This window comes from Platichthys flesus, chromosome 16 (assembly GCF_949316205.1).
Source record: "Platichthys flesus chromosome 16, fPlaFle2.1, whole genome shotgun sequence".
NCBI lineage: Eukaryota > Metazoa > Chordata > Actinopteri > Pleuronectiformes > Pleuronectidae > Platichthys > Platichthys flesus.
The window spans coordinates 21,294,589-21,307,601 of NC_084960.1; the positions used below are offsets into that span (position 1 = coordinate 21,294,589).

Sequence of the window (13,013 nt, forward strand, 5' to 3'; positions counted from 1 at the left end):
TAAAAGTAAATATATATTTCTAAGCTATATGGCTGCAGCTATATATTTTTATTTATTTAAAAATAGGGTACTTCTTATTTCATACATTTCCCACAAATACGACATGGACTCAAATAGCCCTACAAAGTTCTGTGTTTAATTTATTTCAAAGTAGGCCTACGCTTGCCTGTGTATTTCAGTGTTCGGTGTTTTCTTTTGTTGTAACAGGTACCAATAGCAATAAAATGTTAAGAGTTTGCTTTATTGTCGGTCTATAATTTCGTAAATGCAACAAACTATAGTTTAGTATAGTATAACGTATTATTAAACTTTATTAGCTATGTCATCCAATATGTTTTGCGGTTCCAGACAAATTTTATTTGTGGGAAGAGGGGGCAAAATTACTCTTTTGAAAGTAAAGGTTGCCGACCCCTGCTATAGACCTATGCTGGTAGGGATATCTAATGGACAACCTAAGTACCGCAAGCTAGACTATTATGCTGTTTTAGACACAACACAGGGTTAATGGGCCTGAGAAGGGAAGAAAACGAGTTTAATGTGGCTACTAAATGTGACTAAAACTAGACTAAAATGTAATTCGTTTTCGTCGACTAAAACTAGACTAAAACTAAGAAGGATAAAAATTACTAAATGTGACTAAAACTAATATGCATTTTCGTCAAAAGACTAAGACTAAATCAAAATTAGCTGCCAAAATTAACACTGGCATGTAGTGGATATTAAGTTTATCAGCGCTCTTTCACTGAAATCACCTTTGTACTGTGGCGCTTATCAGCTTATCACGATGATATAAAAGTGCAGTACTGCAGAATACCCGTTTCACATAAAGTCTTGTACCCCATTGTTGATATTGACATATCAATTATAGCTGCTTCAACGCTAAAAATGTAAGTAAACCCAACTAACACTGAAATGCTGCGGTGCAGAGAGACGTTTATTAGGGTTTCAACCTTTTATCAGTAATTGCAGAGTTTCTTATTTGACTTTAATAAATGACTACCCACCTTGTGCTTTATTTCCTTTCTCTAAGCAAAGTGAAAATCACAGTGGGCTTCAGCCTTGGAACATGCAACATGCTTATTTGCAAAATAATAAGCAGCCTGAGACACTACCACACGTTCTGTAAAATATAAAGCATGGTTTCCATTACATTACTCAATACTTAACAAGCCTGTCTATCACTGAGTGTTGAGTCTTTGTATCTGGTTGGTGGATGTGAGATGACTGACCTGCAGGAAGACTTTGAGGCGATCCAGAGGAGCAGTTCCTGTCCGGGACACTGCCCCTGCCATGGCTCCGGCCGCCAGCTGCCTCCACACTAGACCTGATCGTCGCTCCCGCTCTGAGAACTCATCAGGCACTGTCAGATGTTCCCCAATGTCAAACATCTATTGCAACATTAGAAATCGAATGCCCAATATTTATTTGTTAGTAGACCCTTAAGTATGTAGAATATGGGTATCTTTATTCATCCTTTCAGTTTGAGATTTGATTGATTTCATGATCTGATCTTGTAATGCTTTCACTCAAAACCCTGCACTTCCACTCAAATATACCCTGTTTGTGCTTAGATTTGCTCTGCTTTTGCTCTGCTTGTGCACCTGCACTCAGATATTTTGTTGCTTGTACAGATTTCCTGTGTTCCAGTTTTCGCTTTTTTCTTGCGAAACGTCTGCTGCTCATTTCTCCTCAGCTCAAGATTCAAGATTCAAGATTCAAGATTTTTATTGTCAAATGCACAACAATAGCATTAGTCGCTGGCAATGAAATGCTTGAATCACAAGCTCTCTTCTAGCAATGCTTAAGTAATTACAACCAAAAAAATAAAAATGAAATAGAAATAGTATAAAATAGAATATCAAAAATTTAAAATAGAAAACAATATATATATCTAAATATATGTATGTACAGATGAAGAGAAAAATAAAACAACAATGAATAGTGCAATTTGGGCAATAATGGAAATATGCAAATATGCCACGGTGCTGGTTTGGTGGAGCTATTGCAGTTCAGAGGAGTTTAAAAGTCTTATGGCCACTGGGGAAGAAACTGTCTCTGAGCCTGGTGGTGCGGGCCCGGATGCTGCGGTACCATCGGCCAGACGGTAGCAGGCAAAAATGTATATGGCTGGGGTGAAAGGGGTCTTTCATGGATTTTTTCTTCTGTGCTTGGAGTTGTTTTTGAAAGAAGTCTTTCTAAATTCCATGACCAAATCTAAACACAACCAAGAGCTATTTGAGTACAAGGGCAGGGTTTTGAAGGAAAGCATTACAAAATCTGAACATTCAATCTAGTCCTGTTATCAATCTAAAAGGCCATGCTCTTTTATAAAGATAGTAAAAAAAACATAAAAGAACATATTTTACTATATCAAATGACCTCAGACTAAGTAATTTATATCTGTCTTTATTATTATTGATAAACACAGCAGTGTTTTTGAACCACTTTTGTGCCCAATCACCTGCTTGTACTTTGATAAATACTGCAACGTCCTGCTTCTGATCTAAGACGTAGAAAAAGTATGCATACTGTCATAATGTCATTACTGTAATTACATTACTATCAATTGAGCCCAGTTACTCACATGGGAGTGCTTCCAGTGGTGGACAATCTCCTCCATGTTGTGGAAGGGGTTAAACAGAAAGTGATCTCGCCAATCATTCCAGTCGATGGTCGTAGTCCCATCCCTGTCCATACTGGGGGAATGCATACAGGACAGGGCTATCAGCAGATAACTAACAACTTTTGCTACATTACATGGTACTATGAACGTTTCAGTGACTCAAATGTTGACCTGGACCAAGAATTCCTTCCTAATTACATGGAGAATCTTGAAATACAGATCATTAGAATGTATAGAAAGGCTATCTAACATTAATAAATGGATGATTAATCCTTAATTAATGCACAGATAATTTTTGGAGAAAAATATTTACTATCATACAATATCATGTTTTACCTAAGACGTGAAAACATACAAACATATCGTAATTATCAGAATCAGAATCAGAATCAGAATTCTTTTTATTGCCATGTATATTTGAACATACAGGAAACTGCCCTGGTGTGGTTGGTGCAATTTACAAACAACAAATTCAGCAGAGTCAGTGTGATGCAGTGGGCTTGTTTGTGAGCCCCACTGCCATGGGGAAAAAACTGTTCAGGTGACGCAAGGTTTTAGTCCTGATGGCCCGGAACCTTTTTCCGTACGGGAGTCTCTGGAACAGGTGGTGAGCGGGATGGGAAGGATCAGCAATGATCTTGCATGCTCTCTTACTGGTCCTGGAGTGGAACAGATCTATGAGAGCCGGCAGGTCACAGCCGATGACCTTCTCAGCTGACCGGATGATCCGCTGCAGTCTGCCCTTGTCCTTGGCAGTGGAGGCAGCGAACCAGACGGTGATGGATGAGGTGAGGATTGACTCAATGATGGCTGTGTAAAAGTCAACCATCACTTTCCGCGGCATGCTGAATTTCCTCAGGTGCCGCAGGAAGAACATCCTCTGCTGGACCTTCTTGATGATGGAGGTGATGTTCTCCGCCCATCTCAGGTCCTGTGCAATGATCGTCCCCAGGAATCTGAAAGACACAACTGTTTTAACTGGGGAGTTGCACATGGTGAGAGGGACGGTTTGAGCTGGGCTCCTCCTGAAATCTGCAACCATCTCTACAGTTTTTAAAGCGTTCAGCTCCAGGTGGTTCTGGCTGCACCAGGAAGCCAGGCTGTTTACTTCCTCTCTGTAGGCGGCCTCGTCCCCATTGGAAATGAATCCAATAAGGGTTGTGTCGTCAGCAAACTTCAGAAGTTTTACAGAGGGATGGCAAGAGGTGCAGTTGTTTGTGTAGAGAGGGAGAAGAGGAGAGGAGAGAGCACACAACCCTGTGGGGCTCCAGTGCTGATGGTCCAGGTGTCAGAGACAAGCTTCCCCAGCCTCACGCGCGGCTTCCTGTCGGTCAGGAAGTTAGTGATCCACCTGCAGGTGGGCTCAGGCACGCTCAGCTGTGTCAGCTTGTCCTGGAGAAGAGCTGGGGAGATGGTGTTGAATGCGGAGCTGAAGTCCACAAACAGGATCCTGGCGTAGGTGCCAGGGGAATCGAGGTGCTGGAGGATGAAGTGGAGTCCCATGTTGACTGCGTCGTCTACGGACCTGTTGGCTCTGTAGGCAAACTGCAGCGGGTCGAGGAGGTGGTTGGTTATGGTGTTGAGGTGGTTCAGCACGGCGCGCTCTAAGGTCTTCATCACTACGGAGGTCAGGGCGACTGGTCTGTAGTCATTAAGGCCTGTGATCCTCTTATTCTTGCCCGACTGCAGCAAACCAAGGCCAGACTTGAGATCCGCCACCTAAAGGCCAAGCTTGGACAAGCTGGTCTCTCCACAGCAGACGAAGCAGATGATGATGATGAAGAAGAAGGAGAACTCATAAGAAGAACTACTCATAACAAGAACTAAGAAGTAATTTATTTTGTTAAGTATTGGACATTTAAGCCTTTTTTTATCCATTTCAATTCAATAAATCTTTGTTTGAAACCTGTTCGAAACATCCATAATGTATTTGTGAGTAAAGTATGTATTTATTTATTTATTTGTTGTAGGTCTCAGATGAGTGGACTGCCTTCTTCCAAGAAATGGACAATGGAGGGGGATGTTTATATTGTTTGTTTGCCGTTCCATTCAGTCCTATTTTCTGTTAAAATAAAGCATATTGGAGTGACCCCACACTATTCTACCTGTTGTTCTTTACATAGCTACATTGTGATACGCCCATTTACACCACAGGTAATCTAGATTTGGTCATCCTGAAAAGTTTTAATCCGGATCAGAGTAATCCAATCCCACATTGCTTTGAAAAATAAAATGGATTACGTGATCCTGGATAGCAGAAAAAGAGATTTCCATATCTGGATCAGATTGATCCAGATTAAAACTTTTGAAAAACCAGCCCCTGGTTTTAGCTCTGTTTTGAGCTCTATTAGATCAAAATATATGGATCAAAATTTGTTTAATTTTAAATATTTTGTTACATTTCTTGTACTTCTGTTCCTTATGTCCATAATATATGATCATTACTATGCTGTTTTGCTCTTGCAAGCTTTCCCTATTACCCTTCAAAGACCAGCAGGTGCTTGTCGCTGCAGGAACCTGGGCAAATGTGGTGGGAGCACAGACAGTTCTCGTGACAGTGTCAAGGACTGTCACCCCAGTTCCATAGAAAATACACACAGATATGGCATGTTCAGTTTCGCAGTTTCAAGATTCCCTAAAACAGGAATTAAAGTATCACAATTTAAAATCTTTAAATTTGGGGGGAATTTTTGGTCACTTTGGGGTATTTGGGGTCAATTTCAGGCTAAAAGAAGGACATTTAGTGTATTTTTACTACTGTCAAATGTCAGAGTGGGTCAAATTTGACCGAACGGTATGTAAGGGTTAACTGTACTGTAACTATACTATGGCTATTCATGAATGAATGCATTGTTCTTCCTTCTCTTGCCAAAAACTTTCCAGAGTCAACAAAACCTTACCTTAGACAGTGACATTATGTTTGAAATGAGTTAGACCCAAACTTCAACCTTTTCTGATCAAAACTCTACTATTAAATCAAATTGACTGCCCTTAAATATTTAGAGTAGTCCTCCACCACATATTTCCACCATATAGTGGGTAAAGGTGATTAAATAAACAAAACCAGTATTATAAAAGTAGGATTAAAGGGATGCTCCAGGGCGACTGCACTAATTTATTTTTCAGATTATTTTCCGTCTGATATTGTACGGTTTCCTCTTCACACACACAAACAATGCACCTCTGCAGTATTCTGGTTGCCTGCTGCTTGGTGACCTCAACTCCAAGTTTGTGCAGAGATTGCTGGATCTCCCCCACGTCAATCCGTCCTACCGGGCAGAGCAAAACAGAAAGATTTAAAGTTCTGTCCATATTAAGAAGATATTCTTTGAAAAAAACATGAGGGTGAATTGGAGGAGATGTCAGAAATGTGTCTCTTTGTACATGTTTAGCGTGCCCACACCATCATTGTTGCAGTCAAGGCTGTGAAACATGCGCTGGAGCCTTTTCTCGTGAGCCCGCAGGTACTGAGAGAACTCCTGGAAGTCAAGCAGACCATCATGGTTGATGTCGCTCTCGAGGACGATCTGGGATCACAAAGACAGACATTCAGTCACTCATCAGGGATTACACCGGGGTAAAGGGAGCTGGGGGTGGCGGAGGTGGAGGTTGGGGAGTAGAGAGTGAGGACAAACCACTGTGCTCTCTATGAGAGTAAGTCTTTACGTGCTTTACGTCTGTAAAGCACGTCCTACTTGGCTGTGAACATAATCTCTCCTCTCATGATCATGACACAGAGAGAAAGAGGACACAAGACTTGTTATTGTGCAAAGAGAGGTGGAAAACACTTTTTTGTACTTATATTCTAACTAGAAACAAAACATTCAATTACTTCTTGTATTTTCATTTCTGTTTGTTAGTTTTGTTTGTTAGCAGGATAACGCAAAAAAAAAAAAGCCTTTGAGGACAGATATATCAACTATGTGGCTTTGCATATAAATCGATGTGAGATCTGTGAGATCAGATGACAAGTGGTCACAGGAGACATTTTCAAGACACATACTAATGTCAGGTGTGAACAGAAGAACTTAAAACAGTCCATTAGGATCACATCTCTCAGGACAGACTTTAAGGTCTGAAGTGTTTGGGGTACTTAAAACCTGTGCTCTCAGGAGTTGTCCACATGTAATCGGATTAGCTGAGATGAATGTTACGGTCAATTTAACTGGTAATTGAGCCTGCACCAGCCTGAAGTAATCACATACAAGTTTCTGTTTGATGGACATTTCATCATCAAAAATGAAAGACACAAAACTAAAGAAACATAAACTGTGGTTATGATTGTGGATTGCGCAGTGTGCTGATGCTTCTGCCACAAACATTTTCTTGTGAGAAGAGGATGTGTCTGATGAAAGGCCAGCAGTGAAAACCAAGCAGGCAAAGTACCCCCTGATAAGCTGATCTGTGACCGTCTGTGACTTCCACAGACATAGGGTCTGCAGCTCTGCTTTAACCTATCCAGCAAAGGCAATACTTAGAAAAACAGGAATTCCAAGTATTATTTCATATGAAAATATGGACATGATAGTACAAAAGGAATATTTCATTCATCTTCTGCTCTAAATCTTGGTCTTTGTTACCAGGATACTGAAAACCTGTTGACAACACTTCGCAGTGAGCTATAGAGGAAGAATTGGCAATATAGCAGAAAAAAAGGTGGAATTTAAAAAGTAGTAATCTTACGAGAACAACGTCATAATATTATGAGAATAAAGTTGTATAGGCTAATATAATGAGAATAATATCAAATTTTACAAGAATAAAGTTGTATTAATATGATAATAAGGTAGTAATTATGCAAGAATAAAGTTGTAATCTTAGGAGGATAAGTGAGAGTGCTATTAATTGACCTATAACACCCATACAAGTCAGGTCATATGAAACAACAGAGCAACACCTAAAGCAAACAGTACAGATCATGGGACAATAACAACATAACAAACAAGGACATTTCTTTTGAGAACAATCTACATTATATTGACTGGCGTAGTGTAGAAGCCTATAGCACATCATGCCTGTGTGGCGGGGCTGATATAATGACCACTACCAAAACCTTTAGAAACAACTAATACTACTACGTTGCTAGATCCTGCTTGAGAACCTGCTGTGTTGGTAGATGACAAATATGTGAATAATGTGAATATCAGCTGATATCATCCCATATCTGTGTACTTCTGTCCTTCTGACCGTTCTGTGCTAACCTATACAGTATTTTAATAGAAAAACATTTTCATGTTTTTCTGTTTCTATGTCAGATAATGGATCAAGTATGAAATGGTGGCTCAAACAGGAGACATTAAAGGGGACATATTATGCACATTTCACCACAGTTGATATGGTTCCTTGGGGTCTTAATGAAATGTCTAACATTATTTGGTAAAAATACCACAAGGATCATTTAAAACAGCACCTTTTTACCCTGTCTAAAACAGAGCTCCTCAGATTGACCTGTTTTGAGGGCCCCACCCCCCTCTCAACCCGCCCCCATCTTACCCCACCCCCTTTCATCCCTCCCACTTTTTTTATTTGCCTTTATTTAACCAGGTCGGTCCCGTTGAGATACAATGACCTATTTCCCAAGGGAAGCCTGGCCAAGACAGCAGCATACAAAAAATGTCAACAGTCACAAGACATACAAAAATCACATAACACAGATCAAATAAGATAAGTTCCCTGTTCCCTTAAGAAAAGGCAACAGGACTAAAGCTCCGGATTCCCACCAAAACAAGAACAAGTGCGGTATGAAGCCGCTCCAATTTCTCTCACACGAGTCTTCAAAGTTTCAAGGTTTATGAGCTCCTTTAACTTTAGAGTATTTGCAGTGCATTCCAAGCAGCAGGTGCAGCAAGCTTAAAACAGTGCTTACCAAATTCAGAGTGTACTTAATGGCAGAATTAATAAATAAAGCTCATTTTAACGTAAGCAGTAATTGCTCTGGGATTTAAAGATGCACTTACATAAGAAGTGGGGGAGCAGACCCAAGATAGCTTTATAAATAAAAATATGCCAATGTATAAGGCGGCGTGCTGCCAGAGATGGCCACTCAACTCGAGCATATAAGATGCAGCGGTGAGTGAGGGCTTTACAACCAGTGACAAACCTTAAGGCACCATGATATACAGTGTCTAGAGAGCGCAGACAGTTTGCTGGGGCATTCATATATAAGAGATCACTGTAATCAAGTACAGGGAGGAAAGTGGTAATAATCAACTTTTTTCTGGTGAAAAAAGAAAAACAAGATTTGTGACGGAAGAAGAATCCCAGTTTCACTCTTTATATTTTTACCAGATTTTCTACATGTGGTTTTAAAGAAAGCCGATCATCAATTAAAATGCCGAGATACTTGTAACAGTTCACAAGTTCAATTTCATACCCTTGCAATGACAAAATGCTGGGTGGAGACACAGGCACTTTTCTGCCATTGGAAAATATCAACAGTTTGCTTTTGGCGGCATTCAAGACAAGTCTTAGTTCAATGAGCTGATTTTCCACAAGGTTAAAAGCAATTTGTAAGTTGCCAAGGGCTTCGGCAAGAGTGGTGCCACAACAGTATATAACTGTATCATCAGCATAAAAATGAAATTTGGCATTTGGGATGTTACTGCCCAATGTATTTACATAAATAACAAACAGAATCGGGCCAAGAACTGAGCCCTGTGGCACACCAGTAGAGACATTTAGCAGTTTGGATGAGCTGCCTTCAAAACAAACACATTGTTTTCTATTAGACAGTTATTTATTAAACCAGCCAACTGCCTGCTCAGATAAACCTATATCAAGCAGGCGTTGCTTCAGAATGGAATGATCCACTGTATCAAAGGCCTTAGAAAGGTCAACAAAGAGAGCTGTGCACACTTTCTTTTGATCCAGCCAGTCTATTATATCATTAGTGAGTTTGAGTGAGGCTGTAGTTGTGCTGTGTTGTTTCCTAAAGCCGGATTGGTATGGGGAGAGAATGTTGTTAGTATGGAGAAAATCTTTCAACTGATTGTTTACTAGACCTTCAAGGACCTTTGACAGGATGGACAACTTGGAGATGGGTCGATAATTATTCAAGCAAGTAGGGTCCCCCCCTTTCAAAAGGGGAAGGACGTAAGCGACTTTCCAAATTTCAGGAATACAATTTGTGGTGACAGTGAGGTTAAAAAGATATTGGAGCGGTTTGGCAATAAAATCAGCTGCTAACTTTAAGAAATATGGTTCCAAGTGATCTGGACCTGCAGATTTACTGATATCAAGAGAGCAAAGAGCTCTATGGACCTCTTCCACTGAAAACAACCTAAAAACAAAGGAAGGTTGAACAGCAGAGATAAGGCCTTGGACATGTTTCCAACATCTGGGGCAGAAGACGCAATATTAAGGGCAGGCATAGCAATCGAGGAAGAAGATTGAGAGAATAAGAACCCAGAGGCAAAAAAATTTAAACAATCAAGTATAGTTGCCCTGTCAGTTAGGATCATATAAATCACCGAAGAACGCCTGTTCAACAAAGGCCCTCATATTACGTTTTATCAAAATACGAGGTTTGGATTTTGGAACTTTGGCATTTCTGACTGCAGCAATCACACAGTGGTCACTAATATCATTTGCAAAAACACCTGACATCGAATACTTGTGCGGTACATTAGTCAAGAACAAGTCAATTAAAGATGATTTATCTGGACACTTCAAATTTGGGTGTGTGGGGCTTTCAATGAGCTGCGTAAGATTCAATGAAACACAGGAATCTTTGAAGGCATCAGAGTTAGAATTTAGCCAATCCCAATTTAGATCACCAGTTAATATTATTTCATTATAGGTCAGTTCAGCTAATAGCTGATTCAGAGAAGTTAGCGCTTCAGCAGTAGCTGATGGGGGTCTATAGCAGCCCACAATAGTGATGGAAAACCCATTTGAAATTTCAAGTTTTATGGCTAAGAATTCAAACTGTTTACTGATTGATTTGGACTGCATGACATTTACATAAAATTTTGATTTACAATAAATTGCAACCCCGCCCCCTTTCCTAGGACGGTCAGCCCTCAATACATTATACCCTTTGATGGCGATTGCTTTGTCAGAATAAGATTTACTGAGCCACGTTTCCAACAGAACAATGACATCTGCATCAGTTGATTTTGCCCAAATGCAGCATATCAATCTTTGATGGCAGACTACTGATATTCAGATGTATTAAACCTAGCCCGGTCCTATCCTTAAATTCAGCAGGTGTGTTACAAATAGCAATGCCAGGACCAGGATTTGGCTGGATACCAGAAATCAAGAGTAAAAGTGGCAACAGAAATCTTTTCCTACTAATTTCAGGGTTGCTAGGTGTTTGTTTTGGAGTGTAATCTAGCATGCAACATGACAAGAGACTTATCAGACTGTAAAAAGTTTGATTCCAGGACAGAGGTGCAAACAAGACATAACCATTGTGCAAAGACAAAAGGATCCAAATAAGAATGGGTCAGCACTTGTTCACTTCGTTCACTGAGCAAGTTATTGGTTTCAGGGTTTGGAATGATTGGAGGAGAGAGCACAATACCTGATGTGCACTCCCCATGCACAAAGTCAATCACACCTCACAGTTCCAAGACGCTGAGAACAGGCCACGGCTACGGCTAGCAACTCAGTCCACAATCAGAAGGAACAGGCTGAAGCATAAGAGGCAGAGCAGCCTTCCAAAGCAGACAAAAACATGAATAATCCACAGACCTTTGAGAGTTGACCATTCATCAGCACAAAAATCCTAAAAAATCCTAAAAAATCCCAAATAAAACCAATAAAACAAGACAGACACCTGACAGAGACAAAAGACATGCGGCCATCTTGGATTCACTTGTGGAGGTGTAGGACATGTGTTTGAATGTGTTCTCACTACAGAATGCATTCAACATCTATAGGGCAGATTATGAGCCTTTATGTCTAAGAGGAATAGAGTAAGTTTTTTTTTTTATGCATGAGATATCAGTCATTTCTGCAATACAAATATGACTGAGGAATAAAAGACATAAATTACTCTTCCCTCTATATTACTTTGCTTACAGCTCATCTTACACTTGTCAATTGTTGACATGTTACATATCAAACACTAAAAGCACACAACTGTTTCTATAAACTTTTATTGTCAGAAAGATTGCTAGAAAGAATGCCACAGAGCTTTTAAAACAGTTATTAAATGTACTGGCTGGGACAGAGGTAATAAATACAAAAAATACCAAGTATAACAAAAACATTGATTACAAAAATCAGTTTGTGCCATCAGTAGCCATAATGTAAACAAAGGAACACTTTATATTTGTGTGTCACCTTTTTATTCCCTAAATACAATGTGAACTGTGCTCAGCCGTTACAGGGATTGGGCGTACAGAAGCTTTTTTAGCTGGTGTTGAGGCCATCTGGGCCGGAGAATCAGGGTGGTCCTGCCCTCCTGCATGGTGCTCCAGATATGCATGAGTGTTCACTGATGCTCACATAGCTGGCTATAGCTTCCTGCTTGTCAGGTTTCTCATACTTGGCAGAGAGATCCTCAGGTTTTGAGATCTTCAGCACCTCATTCACATATGGGGCCGGGTCCTGAAAAACCTTGTGAAAGATGAGGTCCAACAGGTTATCCACGTAATCTGTAATACAAATTGGGGAAAAAAGTTGGACATTTTGCACTTTTTTGTATTTATTATTTTCTTTTTATAATTATTTTGTAATTATTCTATTTATCGTGAAGACGATAAATAAATGGTCTTTAAATCGTGAAGACCATTTAAAGACAGCTGTTAATTGATTTGTTATTTATGTTTCACATACTGTTTGTACATTGTTTGGCTTTTAAATAAAGCCTGTGAGACTCACGGAAGGTTGCATCTGCTTTCACCGGCTTTGCTGTGCACTCGCCCTTCTTATATATTACATCTGTCCCCCGCCGACACACAGGACACACCTCAAACAGCTCCAGGAGGCAGTTGTCATAGACAATATTTTGTGGGTTTCTTATGAACAGGGTTGGAAGATTCCATTCTATTAGAACGACAAAGATTTCACCAAAAGGCTGCAACAGCTAAAAAAGTGGAGGATGGTAATCCATCTGATTATTGAAATGTTTAGATTAAATATTGAGTCACTCACTTCACATCTGCTGACTCAGTCAAGACTGTGATCGAGTCATCAGGATCATAGGTAGCATCCTGTGGCTCTCCGAAGTCCATACTTGAACAACTTGGGTTGTCCTCTCCCTCCTCCAAGGGAGGTCTCTTACAGCTGAGGTCCCAACACCGACATCAGTGCAGCACAGTTTTCTGTGTGCCTATGATAAAACAAACATTCAGTATCCATGGAGTCACAACAAATAAGATGCTGTTACAACTTTAACATGGAGTCAGAATCAATGACATGACAAAGTAACTGAGGGTAA

At 40.1% G+C, this 13,013-nt stretch overlaps 1 protein-coding gene across 2 annotated transcripts in view; it reads right to left on the reverse strand.

Annotated features, from left to right (window-relative positions):
- LOC133971360 (mitochondrial adenyl nucleotide antiporter SLC25A23-like) overlaps positions 1–13,013 on the reverse strand; it is a 56,103-nt gene that overhangs the window by 25,225 nt on the left and 17,865 nt on the right. For both annotated transcript variants that reach the window (XM_062408680.1, XM_062408679.1), the window contains exons 2-5: positions 6,027–6,150; positions 5,805–5,892; positions 2,585–2,696; positions 1,230–1,388 (exon numbers count right to left, since the gene is read on the reverse strand). In XM_062408680.1, the coding sequence (XP_062264664.1) occupies positions 1,230–1,388; positions 2,585–2,696; positions 5,805–5,892; positions 6,027–6,150 (483 nt within the window). The remainder of the gene's footprint in view (positions 1–1,229; positions 1,389–2,584; positions 2,697–5,804; positions 5,893–6,026; positions 6,151–13,013) is intronic.